Below are 18,032 nucleotides of genomic sequence, written 5' to 3'. Positions count from 1 at the left end.
CACAGTCATTATGCTAGCTGGACTGCTGGTAGCACTTCAGAACTGATGAGAGATTCAGTTCACTAATTTCATGCAATTTTCTACAGCAGCCCACAAATGCTCAGTGGCCTCTCTCTGTCAGTAAATTAGGTATGCCTGGTGTTGGTTAAGCTTTGGTCGTTCTTTCACATTTCCTCCCCACCATCACATCGCCAACAGTCGACATGGATGGCTTTAGAAGGGTTGAAATGCTCCAGATGGCTTTGTTACTCGGGTCACATCCAATGACTAGTCCATGTTCTAAGTCACTGACCTTTCTTAACCGACCCATTCTGCTGTTACTGCTTTTCTATTGACAACTCAATACTCCCTGTCTTTATTTATACTGGCAGGTCCACATCTCCTGACATCATCAACTCCACATTACATAGGGCTGTCTGGATACTTTTGGTTAGAAAGAATATAGAGGGACCTTGTGACTGATCTGCTTTTTGAAGAATGTATTTGTTGTGACTCGCCGATCATTCAAAGCGCCGCCGCGCAATTACGCGCATCCTCTACGTGCGACGCTGTCTGCCAGTCATGCAGCAGCTGCGCCACCTAAGCGGCCAGCCGAGCAGCGGCCGCTAGACTGGGACTCAGTGCTCATTCGAATGCTAACGTGTACACATCTTGCTTGTCAACTTACTCTGTGACATATGTGTTGTGTCGTTCTGAAATATATGTGTTAAACTTGACGTTATAACAGTATTCTTTATCAATAGATAGTTTCTCATACAGAAATTTAGGAAATTTGTTCCTTCAGTATTCATAGTTCCGTAGCCACATCTTCTTATCATCTCCTCATAACCAGACCTGTCTGTTACAACTTCTGCTTTCAAATCACCCTATTATTATGGTGTTTTCTTGTTGTATCTGCTGTTCTATTTTTTTGAAAAATTCATAGTCATCCTTATTACCACATCCTTTTATAGGGGCAATCGCTTTGTTTATTGTGAAGCTGATGTTCTCTGTACTTAGGTTTTCATTGTGTGTCACCAATAAAAGGATCATGAGTGATTTTACCAAAAGTTTATTTCATGTAAAAATTTAGGAAATTTTCTTCCTCAATCCTCCTTGTTCTGTAACCGAAAGGTCCTGTCATCTGATAATCAGACCTATTTGTTCCAACTTCTGCATTCCAAAACCCTGTTATCTTAGTAGTTTCTTGTTGTAACTCCTCTTCTACTTCTTTGAAATATTCTAGTTTCTTCCCAACAATGCATCATTTTTGAGCAGCATACATTTAAATTGTTGTGTGGCTAGTGTTTATTGTGGCTTTTGTTATTCTGCCACTAATAAAAGTAATATCAGTGGTAGGAGCAACATTTTTATGCCATACCAAGTGTACTCCATTTTCTCTGTTTTTTGCCAATACCATTACAACTTGTAATCCACTCTCAACAATTTTGAATGAGCTCCACTTTGTTTCACTAAGCTCAAGTGTATAAATCTTCCCTTATCTTCATCACATCTAATGTCTCCTCTGTACATCCTGCCGAGGTTATCACTTCTAGTGTTCCAGCAATCTGTTTATAATTGTTTTAATGTCCAAATTGAGTACATTCCCTGGATTTCCATTGACTGCAGAGGTTCATCATTTGTCCCCAAGGTACAGTATGTGGGGTTCTTTTTCATCTAAGGTTCATTCTTTGTAGCAAAGTAACATAATTAATTATTCTTCAGCAGGCTTGATAAGCCTTATGCACCTGAGGATTTTCTGTTAGGGTTGATTCCTTTAGTCTTAGAATATCCATCACCACAAGGCAATGATTCCTTTCTTCATTAACTGCCAGAAAGATTATTTGTGTCATCTACCCATTGCACCATGGTCTCATTGGAGTTTTCATTCATAAGAGAGAGTCTCCCAGTATTTTAAAGGAACTGGGTTGCCCGTTGTTCTGTGGGTTGTTTAGGGATGGCCAGGAATTGGGCACATGAGCAGTCCTCTTAGCTCTCATCCGGCTGCACCCTTCCCCCACCATACCATGCCGTTTGAGCAAGAGGAGAGGGGAAACTGCGAAAGTGCCACATTTAGATGGCAATGCCGTCACTCTGATTTCATGTACCATATGTCTCAATAATGTAGATCACAAACAAAACAAATTTTCATTATTATTTAATTATTTTTTGCACGATGAAGACATAATGTAATTTTTGTGTGGTATAAACTGTTGGCATATGGACAGACAGAGACAGTTTCACAGATTTTTACACTCAGCTTGTCACGTAATTGTGAATTATTTACTTTCATGATTGAAAAAAGTTTTTCTCAAGCATATGTTGATCAAAATATTTTATCATGTTAGCAATCTCATTATGGAGAAATAGAAACTCTTTCTGAGGAAAATAATGTACATCTCCTGAACAGTTTTAACATGAAAGGATTTGTCATTTAATTGGGAAGTTCTTTGCAGATCAGTCAGCTCCATCTGCACAGGCTCAGGATGCTATCAACTGAAACTGCAAACATTCTCAAAAGCAGATGTAAGATTGGCAGTGTCCTCAAATCATTTAGAAAACTATCCTACTAAATCTTCAAACCTTGCATTTTCTTTAATGGCAATGATCTTTGCAAAATAAACGTTGGTTTTTGTCAGAATTTGTCCCTTCCAGCAGACTGTGATGATCATTTTTCTTTTCTTTTTTTTCTTTCTCTTTGCATCCCCATTGAATCAGAACCTTGCAAAGTATTATTGTGGGTAGTGGGCAGTGTGGAGTCAAGTCCACTTAAAATATGAGGGTTGCAGTCCATTCCAGATGTTCTAAATGTCATTCCTGCTTTGCTTTTTTCTTCATAAATTCAATAGTAGTGGGTTTTAAATAAAAAAAAATCGCCCCAGCAAGTCCCTTGACTGAACCAGTGTACTCTGCCTTAATATGTAAAGTCTCTACACTCTTATTTCAATTCCATCAAAACTGTTGTTGCAACTGATAGTGGAATAATGCGTGCAACTTTAGAAAATTTGCTGTTCGTACCACCAGTTTCATCATGTGCTCACTCCATGCCTACAAATTTATCACAGAGTGTTTCTTGACGTACAGAACAGGGAATGTAGTCTATCGATCATTGTAATTTTTTGCTCTTTCATCACCTAAATCTTTAAAGTTTTCTTAAAAAAGGTTGTAATGTCATTCTGAAGCAAATTTGCAGTACCTGTCAATTATCTGACTGTATATTTACTGTGCAGTGTTGAGAGTTTTTATCCTTCTCTTCTTTCAGTTCCATTTATTTTTCAAGGGTTGTAATGATAGATCGCTAGATTGCCTCATTTTCATCAAACTTCCATTATACCATGGACGAATAGTGAAGGGCAAACAGTGCTGACACTATGATTGTACCAAACTGAAGAACGCAGTGCCGATCAAAAAAAGCCACACTGTGATGCTGAATGAAATGTTGCATGTGCCAAGACTTCTGAGAAGGATGGCGCTAAGCCGAGATAGGCTGAGCCTCAACCTGCATGTGGCCCGCACATTGAGCTCGTGTGCACTTTGGAATGCCTTAGCTGACCCTGCCCTATCTGCGAACTAGCAATGCGCCCTATGGGGGTTAATGGGACCCCATGAAGATTGTTTATTGAACAGATATACAAAATGAAACAGCCCAAAGTGACTTAAATAAGCTGCTGGTCATGGAAAAAAGATCTGTGATAATCATCTGCAGAACTGGACCTAAAAAATCATACTGAATTTGTTCCAGAGTGCTGGTATTTCAACAGTAATTAATTTCTAAGAACAGTTTTGGTTGTCTGAACATTGCAGCCAAAAATCAACTTTTATGTACATGGACACAACAAGAGATCCATTTTTTAATAACCACAGAACAGCACTGTGCAGGATTTGTTCACAACAGTATTCTCAGCAAAATGACTTAGTAATGTAAACTGTAGAATTTCCTGTCACTATTTGAATTTGTTTGAACATGTAACTGGTTTCAGTTTTACAGCCATCATCAGATCTGGAAAAAGTATTGACGCATAAAAGACTTAGTCATATACATTCATTGTATTTTGGTTTCATTAAGAAAAAATCCATTTACTCTAAACCATTAAGATGCTTTGATAAATATTGTTGCCGATATTTTACTAAATATTCACAAACAATTTCATAAATTGGTAGCACAGTTGACTTTGTGCAGTTCTTTTTATCTTCCTTTGTATTATGTTTTAGAATGTCCTTTAAATTCATCTTCTGACAAGAATGTCTATTTTCTTAAAGGATCACATGTACAAACCAGCCAAAGAAGGGTAGCCGCACTATTGTTGTTAGTACTCAGGGAAGCAATACTATATCTGAAAACATTACCTGCATATTTGGTTCAAAACAGGTAAGTGTCAAGCATTCTTTAATTTCCCGTATGAGCTCTGAGACATATAAATACACACTGATTGTGGAAAGAGGATTTATAAATTACAGAACTTAAAGTTTTTATAAAATTCTGCATCATTCTTGTTACACTTGTTTTGTTGTATGTTGATTTTAATAAAGTAAGCTGCTGGAGAAATAGCTCCACATAAAATGGCTCATGGGAACTTATTTTCATAAATTCCCTAACATGAATAGAACAGCAAAACTGCCAGGATATTAGAGATGATGATGAAAACACTGTCAGTAAATACTCATCAAGCATACAATCTTGAACATGACTGAGATTCAGCAACTGTACTTAAGTTTTAATGAAGGATTAAAACAGCATTATCCTTCATTAAAACGCATCAAGCAGTTTGTGACAAATTATAATGGTAACTGAGCTGTGATAAATATCTGGGATAAGATGAAATTTATGGCTGTACATAGAATCCAGTTCAAAGTGAGTTAATTGCCAACAACCAAAACCATATTCGGATGCACTACCATGTACACAATTTCAGTAGAATGCATAATGAGCTCAAGTGTGAAGTACAAAATTGTCAACAGCTGTATAGCATTTCATCAAAGATACACAAAAATATTTGAGTCTGTTGAAGTTAATATGTTTCCATAGTAAAGCTTGATTGTGAGAGAAGCAGCTGGAATGTTTATAATGTTACTTTCTTAAGTCGTTCTTCATGCGGGGATGACACTACCTGGAATATTTTTTAGATTTCCATGATTAATCCTTCATCCTGTGGGTTGATGTGAAACTGTGTGCCGGACCGAGACTCAAACTCTCATTCTTGAAACATCCCCCAGGCTGTGGCTAAGCAATGTCTCCACAATATCCTCTCTTTCAGGAGTGCTACCGTATTTACTCGAATCTAAGCCGCACTCAATTCTAAGACGCACCTGAAAAATGAGACTCGAATTCAAGGAAAAAAAATTTTCCTGAATCTAAGCCGCACCTGAAATTTGAGACTCGAAATTCAAGGGGAGAGAAAAGTTTTAGGCTGCACCTCCAAATCGAAACAAAGTTGGTCCATTGTAATATGAGACACAATTTAGGTCGAATGAATGACGATACAGCTACAGTAGTTTGGTACGAGTCATAAGCTTAGCAGTTAAACTTTACCAGGTAGCCATTGCTATGTGTCAGGCACTTCGTCCGTATATGTACGGGTACCCTACCTTTTCCATGTGCTTCGTCTGGTTTGAATTGATTGCTTAATTTTCTTTGATCTGATAAGTGCCGTTCTCTTTGTTATAGGTGTTTACATCACTCTTAGCTGAAGATGCATTCTGATAATGAGTGTTTACGGCCTGTCGCCGGTTGCGACATGGCTTGCTTTCGTGTGCGCTAGATAATGATCAACAAGAACCAAATAATAGACTGCGAATGATTGAAGATGTTCTGAACGAGAGTTTAGCGAAAATTTTTCTCCGTTTCAAAATCTTTGCAGACGCCTCTTTAGTACATTACATTCTGCACAGAAATTAGTCATCTTAGATTTAAAAATCCAGTCAATTGCCGTGCTTCAGTTCTGCCTGTACCACTATTACGCATAAGAATAATATGAATATAAACATGACATGATATGTATATTCTTCCGCGTTTGCTGTTGTCTCACTCGTTTCGTAGTTTATTAGGCAGACAGAATTTAAATGAGATAGCAGCAAACACGAATGAATACATGGCAAAATGTTTATATTCATATTATTCTTATGGTGAAGAGAATACTGCATGTGATTCACAATTCATAAAAGTTCCTATTAGCAACCATCTCTTCTCACAGGTAGGAAAAAATTCAGAATGTAGAGTTGGCCATAATGACAAACATCCCTAACAGTCTTGCCAGTCGGATTTTCATAGTACATTGAAACGCTGCAACATTCGAAGATGAACAATACAGAATTTGTATTTATTTTGATGGATAATGTATGAAAATGCAGTGGTCGAAACTCGGGGCGGAGGAAAAAAAGCTCGTCTTCCACCTTTTTTTTAAATGTATTTACTGACACAGAGGTTTTGGCACCAGTATTTATCTTTGTGCCTGCAAAGCATGCCTGTGTAGCACTACGTATATTCGACGGCAGAAGTTAGTTGTGGCGGCACCTACCAACATTTTTCAGAACTTCCGCTTACTTTGTACTCAATTCTAAGCCGCAGGCGGTTTTTTGGATTACAAAAACCGGAAAAAAAAGTGCGGCTTAGATTCGAGTAAATACGGTAGTCCTGCAAGGTTCGCAGGAGAGCTTCTGTAAAGTTTGGAAGGTAGGAGACGAGGTACTGGTGGAAGTAAAGCTGTGAGGACAGTGTGTGAGTCGTGTTTGGGTAGCTCAGATGGTAGAGCACTTGCCCACGAAAGGCAAGGGTCCCGAGTTTGAGTCTCAGTCCGGCACACAATTTTAATCTGCCAGGAAGTTTCACATCAGCACACACAAATCTTGTGGGTGTTTGATATTGGCACGATTACCAGCAAGTGCTCTCTCAGAATGAATAGCAACAGGTAAATTGTCTTCCCTGGAAACACCCAATGCTCTGTTGTTAAAAAATGATTGGAGTATAATAACTAATCAAAACTAGGTTTTGTGTTGATGAAGAATTTACAGTTGAAAGAGGGGTGTGAAAAGGAGATTCCATATTATTGAACTTTTACTGAACAACCTTGGAGGAAGATTTCAAATTCTTAAACAGGGAAATGGAGGAATATGTGTTAACATACTTGAACGTTCATTGATAACTGTTGTAACTCACACCATAAAAAAATGAGATGACACCTCCACAACTAGCATATTTAATGATGTCACAGGGCAACAGTTCACAGCATACACAATGGGGGCATAGCCATTCCGTTTCAATGGTGGATCTTGGTGTGGAAGGGAGCTACATTGGTGGGGGTTGTGTTGGCAGGGCTGAAACCACAGCCTGATCTTCTGACATCCAGTCCATCTCAGGCAGCCTATAAACAGACGGAGATGAGGATGTGGCCAGGATTGGTGAACAGGGCTGAGAACCGGAGGGCAGGAACAGCTCAGGAGCAGGAAGGAAGATAGCAGAGGGTCCATCAGAAGAGAAACAAAAAGTGGCGCTGTCATGATGGTGTCCGCTGGAGGGTCCGGAGGGGATGGAGGCTGGGTCCCCAAAACAACAGATCTGATTATGACGGTGTCACTGTTTGGTTCCCCGTAGCCAGAATGAACATGTAGCATACTCGCTACTGCTGGACGACTGCTGGTGTCCGCTTGTCATGGCATCTGAAGCTCAATGCCCGCACCCAGGTGCCCAGTCAAAAGTGTGGAGACAGTGCACACGTGCCCCAACAGGCATTGGCAGAATAAGATGAAGCAGCATGTGGAGCAGACAGCCATAGACGAGTTCCACTGGACTCATCTTCCCTCTGGTGTCAACCTGTAGGAATTCAAAACAGTGTTAGTATCTTATCTGTAGGAATGTGGGCCATATATTCCTTCCTGAGTGTTTTCGAGTCTCTCATGAGCTTTTAGTCTCACCATTTGACTGGGAATGTAAAGTTGAAGGCAGTAGATGTTAAATTCCCTTCTTCCACAGGTTGTTGAGTGGGGAGGCACTGCTTCAGGGTATGGAACACGTGTTCTCATGCCTCTGACCATTCAGAAGGTATGCCCTTCTTCCAAAACTTGTTCAGTGGATGCCCAGTCGATGCCACACCTAGCATGAGCTTCCCTTAATATGTTATTTTCCCAAGAAAGACTGGGGCTCCATTCAACTTATGGGGAGAAGAAGTGCAATAATGGCTTTGACCAGCTCCTGTGTGGGCTTATTACCTTTGCAAGAGATGACGTGTCCTAGGTATTCCACCGACTGTTGAATAAAGAGAGATTTTTCAAAATTGCATTTGAGGCCTGTGGACTGGTGGTGTGGAACAGCTGCCGCAAGTTTCCTGAGTGTTCTTCCGTTGTGGCTCCTGTTGCCAAGATGTCACGTACATAATGTATGCAGCCTGGAATGCCCAGCAGCCGTTGCTTGAGGAACCACTGAAAGATTGCTTGTGCACTGGCCACCCCGAAAACAAAGCATTTGAAATGATACAATCCTTGTGATGTGTTGACTATCAGGACTTACTGCAATTCCTTCTCCAGGAGGACCGTTAGCAAGCTCCGGAGAGATCAACATTCAAAAAATACCGGTCTCCTGCAGGTGCAGAGAAAAGCATGCCTGGTATCCAAATGGGATATGTATCGCTCTCTGACAGTTTTCCTGCCTTTTTTTTCTCACGATAACCAAAGGCATTCTGCACTCATTTGCAGACATTTGTTCAGTAATGTCCAAAGCTGTCAATCTACCTAGCTCATTCTTGACAGGAATGGCTGATGGTGCTGATGATAATACTTCAACAGTTGAGTTCAGTGTGTTTTTTTTTTTTTAAAAGAAAGGAGTGCTTCAAATCACTAAGACATGGAACTTGTGTCTTCAGCATTCATCTATCTCTTGCCATCCACAAGTAGCACGTGCTCCCTTTTCTGGTTTGCATTCTCTATCTCAGATTATATCTTCCATTTAAACAAGTTATATCTTCCAGTTTGAGATTTTCTCGACACCATAATTACTTCAATGGTTCACAGGCTTCATGTTGGATAGTGTTGTTGAAGCTACACAGTATTTCAGTGAGGCAACTGCATGTCATCTTCTGGTACTTATTGACTTGTCGCTGCAGTAGCTTGCCAAACCAATGCAGCAACATGTCAGCAAGCACCTGAAGATGACGTGCAGCTGTCTTGTTGAAATACTGTATAGCTTTGACAACATTATCCAATGCGACGCTAGAAAAGTGCAGGTGCCAAGGGGTGGGGCTATAACATTATTGTAGATGAATCATAGAGCATGGTGACATCCAGTGCCCCTGCCAAAGAAACGGGCCAGGGTATCCGCAGGTGCAACGCGGCGAAAGTTTGGCCGCAAATCTTGACCCAGAGTGCGCACATGCAGAGTGTTGGCGCCCAGTTTAAGTGTGTGGACTCCAGTTCCCCCATCTGTGTTGACTCACATTTATTTGTCTGTGGCTGATGATGCCTTAGAGCTGCTAGTGTTGGTTCCCACACCTTGCTGAGTTGAAATTCCATGTCTCTATTTATCTAGTTGGTACTTATATGTATTTTGAGTACTTCTTAAATGATGGAGTCCCAGTATGTGGTAGCAGATGAAAGGATCTTTGCCTTGTCTGTGTTCAATGTGGCTATCCTTAACAGTCCAACATGCATGGCCAATGTATGATTTCCCACATTGGCATGTGATTTTATATATTCTTGGTCTCCTTAGAACTAGGTTGTCTTTATTGGAACCCAGCATAGTTTGCACTCACACTGGAGGGCAGAAGACACATTTTATTTAATGTTTCTTGAGTAGCCTTCCAATCTTTAAGGACTCACCACCAACAGAGGTAAGAAAAACCACCCTTGTGGAGTTCTCTGGATGAGACTGCTGAAGAAATAAGGCAAAAGACTTGCAGGCTCATAACCAGGATGCCCGCACCCAGGCAGAACTTCAATGCTGAAGAAAGGAGAACTCTCCGTTCCTGAAGAGAAGACACAGAAGTAGTGATTTTACCTGCAGACAAGCAAAACACTACTGTTCGTTTGCCTTCAACATCTTACCTCAGCAAGATGATGGATTTACTGCAGGACTCGAGCACATTGTTGTCTCCAGAAAGATATAACTGATGCAGTACATTGGAATACATCTGCACTTCTCAGATCCAGCCAGTTTCCTGAACATTTTAAAAGGAGCTTAAGAGTACAACTGCCAGTTCCATCACGACTTTATGGGCTGCCTAAGATCCCTAAGGAAGGGGTTCCACTTCGCTCCATTGTGAGCGTTATAGGGGCCACAACATATTACCTAGCTAAACATCTGACTTCTCTTCTGATCCCTTTGATAGGAAAATGTGAACATCACATTCAGAACTTGGTAGATTTTATGCAACAACAGAAGACTTTGTGTCACAAACCAGTTGACGTACCATATTTCAAGGACTATGAGATGCACTTTTTTCTTCAAAAAATTGGCTGCAAAATTCAGGTGCATCTTATACTCAAAATTAATACACAAATTGTCCAGTTTTTTATTTAAAATTCCCACCAGTCTTAAAATGACCTTGTACTTGATGCTGCAGGAAACCTATCTCTGTCTGGCAAGAATGGATTCAACTGGCGGCAGCAGTGCACCATTGAGATGAACATGAGTTGTGATGATTTACAAGCTTGCTAACACTGTCTCCCTCCTGCCCTGCCATCACAAATCCAGAACACTGTCTAGCCTATGATGTGTCATTTCAGTCGACAGTGCCAGTGAAATTGAATTGAAAGTGATTTGTTGTATCGGTAACAGTACAGAATTTTTGTTTGTAGCTAGTTTCATAATGGAAAAAAGAAAGTTACTCATATGATGGGGACTGTAAATTGAAAGTAATAGACTGTGCAGAAGAACATCGAAACAGCGCAGCTCCATTTTGGCCCTCCACCAACAAAAAACCATTTGCTATTGGCGAGCTAGTAAAGAAGAGCTGAAGAAAAGGAGGAAGACTAAATGTGCAGATAGAAGACTGAATGGAAAATGGCCAAAAGTAGAAGATGAAATATCAAAATGGATTCAAGGACACCATTAAAATGGCATTGGAAGTAATACAAAAATGATTCAAATACACACTTGTAAGCTAGCCGTACAATGTAACTTAACAGATTTTAAGGATGGAGTTGGATGGTGCTACAGGTTTATGAAGCGTCATGGACTTAGCGTGTGAAAAAAAACTGAAATACTTTGGAAAACTCCACAAATGTGTGAAGAGAAAATATTCTTTCCATTGCTTCATTATTCAACATCGAAAAATAAATAAATAAGTAAAAATCTGTAATTATAAAAAGAAGTGGGCATGAAAAAATGCACTACAATATTGTCCTTTTGTATTGTGCTTAAACTTAATCTAGTGATCATTTTCAGGTGCAAAACAGTACCAAAATCTTCTGAAATACCACCAGGCATTGTTCTTCATGTACATGGCAGGATTATTTATTGCTAAGGGGTCGAGTATGCTTTCACAATCATTTACGCATTGAGTGGGCTCATGAACCAATTGTTCAAAATAAATTTCCGAGAGAGCATTCAGTACAATTTCGGATGATGTTTTATGCCAGCCATCAGCTTTAAACATATAACTTTCCCAGAATATCGAGGGTAGATTTAAGTCACCACCAATTATAATTGTATGAGTGGGGTGCCTATTTCAAATGAGATTCAAGTTGTCTTTGAACTATTCAGCAACTACATCTTCTGAGTTGGGGAGTCGTTAAAATGATCCAATTAATAGCTTAGTCCAGTATAACCTCAACCCATACTATTTTGCAGGAACTATCTACTTCAATTTCACTGCAAGGTAAACTACTTCTGGCAGCAATAAATGCTCCACCACCAACTGCATTTTATCTATCCTTCTGAACCCTGTTAGGTCGTTTGAAAAAATTTCAGCTGAACTTATTCACGGCTTTAACCAGCTTTCCCTACCTATAACTATTTGAGCTTCAGTGCATTCTGTTAGGGCTTGGAGCTCTGGTTCTTTCCCAACACAGCTACAACAATTTACAGCTACAATACTGACTCTTGCTACAACTACCTTACTGTGTTTTACCTGCCCGCTTTTAGATGGGTGCCTTTTCTGTGGTTTGCTGAGTCCCCCTAACCTAAAAAGCCACCCTCTAACCTAAAAAGCCACCCAGTCCCTTCCGCACAGCCCCCACTACCCGTGTAGTTGCTTCCTGTGTGTAGTGGCCTCCTGACCTATTAAGTGGAAACCCGAAACCCACCTCCCGATGATGCAAGTCAAGGAATCAGCAGCGTACAAGCTCACAGAACTGCCTGAGCCTCTGATTCAGACCCTCCTCTCAGCTCTGCATGGAAGGACCACAGTTGGTTCTGTCGATGATGCTGCAAATGGTGAGTTCCACCTTAATCTCGCAAGCAAGATTGACAGTGTTTACCATTTCCACTAGCTGACAAAAACCGGAGAGAATCCCCTCTGATCCAAAGCGACAAGTGTAATTGGCATTGAAATGAGCCACCACCTGCAATCGGCTGCACCCTGTACTCTTCGAGTACATGTAGTGGAGATACTGAGTTGCAGACAGTCACAACAAAAAGACTGCTAACAAGTAAACTTTTGGCCAAAAGGCCTTCTTTTGAATTGGACAACATGCACACACACACACACACACACACACACACACACACACATTCACACATGACCCACTGTCTCTGACTGCCAAAGCTAGACCTGGTCTCTCTCTCTCTCTCTGTGTGTGTGTGTGTGTGTGTGTGTGTGTGTGTGTGTGAGAGATTCAGAAGAAAGCCTTTTTGCCGAACCCTTTTTGTTGCCCCTGTCTGTGACACAGTAACAGAGATAAGAGAATTTAAGTGGGCACCACTCTTTAAATTCTCCAAGTACAGTTTCATGAGTACAGTGTGTCTTTCAATTCCCAATTAAATTTCTTGATCATTTGTTGCAGTTTCGTGTAAGTTATAGTCATCTGTTATGATTCAAACAGTGCAACTTCCAAATATTGCACCTACCTGGTATATACTTCAAATACTGGTATCATATTCTAAAAAAAGATTATGCTATTGTCTTTTGCATGGTCTTCTTAACAGATCCACTGCAGTTTATCAGGTGCTTCACAACTGATGCAAGTATTAGATTCATATCTCGTACTACCGACCTCACATGTTATTTTGTTTGGCATTGCTCTGTGTTATTACTATTAGGCATTTACCTATACTCTTGTAATTTGATACTATTGCTTTTTGTTTATCCATATTTTATCCATATTTAAAGAGAGCTCCCATTCACTACAGTTAATGGAAATGATGCACTTCATGCATTCTGCATTGCATTACTATCGTCCAGCTGTGATACTTTCCTAAAGACTACAGCTTCATCAGCAACAGATCATAGTTGATAACCTTATTGATGCTCCATTTTTGTGTATTGATGACATCAGTGATCCTATTGTATTTCTTCGAGACACGCGTCTTTGAACAATGGAAGTATCTGAGAAGGATTTTATCTAGTTATGAGACACCAATGTGGTACAGTGTTTAAATTATTTTGGAGATCTAAATGGTGGAATCTGTCTTTTCACCCATGTCTGCTATTTGCAGGAATTTTTGCCATCGATCTTCTGACTTGTTTGTTGCAGCCTGCTGCAATTTCCTATCCTGTCCCAATCTCTTCATTTCAGACTAGCACTTACACCCAGTGGTCTCAATAGTTTGTTCCATGTATTTCTATCTCTTGTGTTTCTGTACATGTTTTACCTTCTGCAGCTCCCTCTAGTATAATGGGAGCTATTCCCTGATGACGTAACACGTCATATCATGATTCCCCTCCTTCTTGTCAGTATTCCCAACATACAGTATTCCCAACCCTTTAAATATTGTTTAGAACCTTCCCATTTCATATTTTATCAGTTCACTTCATTTTCATCATTCTTCCTTAACAACACCCTTCAAATGTGTCAGTTCTCTTCTTTTCCACTCTTACCACAATCTTTACTGACATCTGTAGAATGCTGTGCTCCATACACACTTTCTCAGAATTTATTCCTCATATTAAGCCCAGTTTTTTTTTATTAGTAGACCTCTTTGGGTGAAGAGTGCTCTCTTTGCCTGTTCTAGTCTAGATCTACATCTACAAACATACTCTGCAAACCACTGAGAAATGTATGGCAGAGGGACTTCCCACTGTAATACGTGTAACAGTTTTTGTCTGGTTCCATTTGTGTAGGGAGCGTGTTTAATATAGCTGCTTAAATGCCTCTGTGCTCACTCTAAATTATTTGATTTTGTCTTTGTAGTTCCTATGGCAGTGGTACGTAGGGAACTTTGGTATATTCCTAGATTCGTTACTTAATCCTGTTTCTTAGAACTTTGAATGTAGGCTTTTGAGAGACAAGTTGGCCTTTAAACACCTGTCAGTTCGGATTATACAGTATATTTGTAATGCTCTTCCATGGGGTAAAAAAACTATCAGCATCTGTGCTGCTCCTCCCTGTATGTGTTCAGTGTCCCAGGGTAGTCCTATTTGGCATGGGTCCCACATACTTTAACAATATTCTGGGACACATCACATGAGAATCTCCTAAACAATCTTGTTTGTAGACTGATTGCATCTTATCAGCATACTGTCAATTTACTGAGATCTGCCACTTGGTTTGGCTCGGACTGTAAACCTGCGTGGTCACTCCAGCTTTACCAAGGACTGTGAACCTACGTGATCACTCCAGTTTTACCTAAGACTGTGACCTTATGTGATCACTCCCACAAGTTGTTACACTCAGGTGATTGTATCAGTTGACTGATTCCAGCTGTTAGGAAGTAAAGAAATACTGCATCCAATTGATTACTTCATTCTATGGCTTTCAGAATGTCATCTAGTTAACATTCGAGTTTGGGTTTTGCGTGGCCAAAACGTTTTTGGAATCCATGCTGGTTGGCATGAAACATGTCATTCTGTCTAGGATAGCTCATTATGATTGAGTTCACAATATGTTCTAATTTTCAGTATGATACAGTCTGCAGCTGTGATGAAGTTTTTGAAAGATGCCTTCAGCTGCCATTCTCTTTATTTCATGTATGATTGTACAATTTTGGACTTAGGCCATTTTCAAATATCGAAAATGGAAGCATTATACATTGCATACATTAATGACACTTGTGATGTTGATGTGGAAAAAGTCATATCTGTAGATACACTAGGCGCATTATAACTTACTTTATGGATGATTTTTTTGTAGTAAATTATGTCATATATGTCATTGCTCCTATGACTCCATGTTATGCTCATAAAATAAATCCGAGATGTTTTATGCTATTTTAGGAGCATGTTACTTTCGAGCAGTTGTTGCAAAGGCCTTTATATATAAGGTCCATGTTTGAAAGGATGTAACACTAGGAAGATCATAACTGTTTTACAGAAATTTTTAATTAACCTGCATAAGCTTTTGTTCTCAATTTTAATTGTTCATCACTGGTGTAAATATGACTGTATGTAATTTCTTTAAAATAACTTGTAAATATTTGTTTGTTCTTTTATTGTGGGAGCATATCACTTTTGAATAGTTGGTACAAAGATCTTGTGTATAAAATCCATTCCAGTACTCTAATGTAACAATACGGAAAACTACGAGAGTCGAGTAAAAACTGCTTTATGGTTGCGTGATGTTTCGCAGTACAGTTATATTTATTAATGAGTGTAGCGATAATTGTACGTTCTGTGGTTCTGTAATGCTTTGCTGTAGAACTGGTAAAACATTGTGTAGGAATTTCCCATTTCACAGGTAGTTTTGCTCATTTAAAACTCTGTCTCACTGATCTTTTAAATGGATGTAAATTTCAATTTCTTCCATTTCATCAATGATTTTTCCTTTCTGTAACTTATGTAATATTTGGAGTGATCCATCTGCATTAGGTATTTTGTGGTTGGTGTCTTTTAAGTGCGCAGCAAATGTAGATGGATTATTTTCGCTTATTGTCGTGTTTTCTTTAAATCGTGTACTAACTTTTCTTCCCGTTTGTCCTAAATAAAATTTTGGGCCTTCTTCACAGTTAATTTTGTAAATTACTGATTGCAAAAATGGTTCTGATATTGGTGATACGTGTCTCAATAATCATTGTAGATTGTTGGTATAATTTTGTGTTCTTGAAACATCGAATGATTTTGTTGGAAATATACCTAGATATGGCCATACAAGAACTTTATTTTTCTCTGGTTCTTTTTTGTCTCTGGTTAAAGTTATTTCATCTATGGAACTGGCATGTGTTTGATTGGTTTTCTTTTTGAATAATGTGTCTACTAAGTTTTTAGGATAACCATTACTTTTCGCTGCATTTCAGAGAAGATCTAGTTCTTTCTCAATTTTTTTTCATTTTCAGTGGTAAGTTGTTTAGTCTATGTAACATAGAATGAAAATAGGTGAGCTTGTGTGCTCTCTGGTGGCATGACTGATTGTGGATAATTATGTCTGTTGTTGTTGATTTACGAAAAATATTGAATATGTGTTAAGATTTTTCGTTTGAAATTTTTAATTCCAAACAGTTTATGCTCTTTTTTTCTCTTCGAATAGTGAAATTAATTTTTGAATGGAAACTGTTGAATTGTGAATGCACGACATTACTCTCATCTATTGTACCATCGAATAAGATTAAAATCTCATTGACATATTTATAGTAATAAAGGACTTTTTTGGCTGTTTGAGTGAACTTCTTAAAAAAAATTTCGTCTTAAGTGTTTACGAAAATATCAGTTAATGTACTTGCTAGGCATGAGCACATTGCTACCCCATCTTTTTAGAGATAAATTTTGTTCTGAAATGAGAAATAATTATAGGAAGTGATTAATTGTAGAAGTTCTATTATTTCACAAATTTTTACTTGAGTGATTTTCTTATGTTTGAGAAAGTTGTTTTTAATTATATCTGTTGTTTCAAATAAAGTGCTCCCACAGTAAAAGAACAAATATTTACAAGTTATTTTAAAGAAATTACATACAGTCATATTTACACCAATGATGAATGATAATTAAATATAATTGAGAACAAAAGCATATGCAGGCTAATTAACAAATTTGTGTAAAATAGTTATAATCTTCCTGGTGTTAAGTACGTTAAAACATAGGCGTTACATATAAGAGCTTTGCAACAACTGCTTGAGAGTAATTTGCTCCTAAAATAGTGTAAAACATCTTGAATTTATTTTATGAGCATAACATGAAGTCATAGGAACAGTGGCATACATGGCATAATTTACTACTAAAAAATCATCTGTAAAGTAAGTTACAATGCACCTAGTATAGCTACAGATATGACTTGTTCCTACATCAAAATCCAAGTGTCACTAATGTATCCAATGTATAATGCTTTCCTTTTAGATACTTGAGAATGGCCTAAGGTTGAAACTGTGCAATCTTACAAGAAATGAAGAGAGTGGCAGCTGACAACAGATGGACGTCAGTGTGATGGCTTATATCATGTAACTGGATAGAAAAATAATGTACGCACCAAGTGGCGGCAGGAGTACAAACACATATAAAGGTCAAGGAAATGTGATTGTTTGGTAGTATTGTGGGTCACTACTGTTACACTTTTTGTAGTTGGATGTGACCTGTGCTTTCTTCTGGCTATGTTTATGTTTGTTTGAGGGATCTATGGTATATACTGTATTTACAAGAATCTAATGTGCTATGGAATGTAATGCACATACCAATTTTAAAAATTAAATTAATAAAAAAAAACGGAATTTTGGCACATCGCTGGTAGGGTGTTTTTGTGTTGTTGAAATTTATTTTACAATGGTAACTTTATTTCAAACAATAGCTGTGAAAAGTTTCTTTATACTAACATCCATGGGTTGTAATACAGGAATAATAACAAGGCCATTGGGTAGGCTGTGGATCTTCTTTTTTACGTCGTCAATGAGGTGACCACAAAATGCATCAAGACAGATCATTTATGGTTGCTTGGAAAGCCCACCAGGACAGAGTTCCCACACGTTTTGGAGCCAGTCAGGCATCAAAGTTCCAGCCATCCATTCCTTCTCTTGATTCCGAACAATGATGTCATCCGGGAACAGCTTT

General features: G+C 38.8%; 1 protein-coding gene across 3 annotated transcripts in view; it reads left to right on the top strand.

The window, feature by feature from the left end:
- The window catches only part of LOC124605473 (mismatch repair endonuclease PMS2), a 153,941-nt gene that overhangs the window by 31,158 nt on the left and 104,751 nt on the right, over nt 1-18,032 (top strand). For all 3 annotated transcript variants that reach the window (XR_006978649.1, XM_047137181.1, XM_047137180.1), the window contains exon 5: nt 4,240-4,348. Coding sequence is in view for 2 of the 3 variants with exons in the window: in XM_047137181.1 (XP_046993137.1) it covers nt 4,240-4,348 (109 nt within the window). In the remaining variant the exon portion in view is untranslated. The remainder of the gene's footprint in view (nt 1-4,239; nt 4,349-18,032) is intronic.

The sequence above is a fragment of the Schistocerca americana genome, chromosome 3 (assembly GCF_021461395.2).
Source record: "Schistocerca americana isolate TAMUIC-IGC-003095 chromosome 3, iqSchAmer2.1, whole genome shotgun sequence".
Lineage (NCBI taxonomy): Eukaryota > Metazoa > Arthropoda > Insecta > Orthoptera > Acrididae > Schistocerca > Schistocerca americana.
This window is presented reverse-complemented; position numbering and strand designations above follow the sequence as displayed.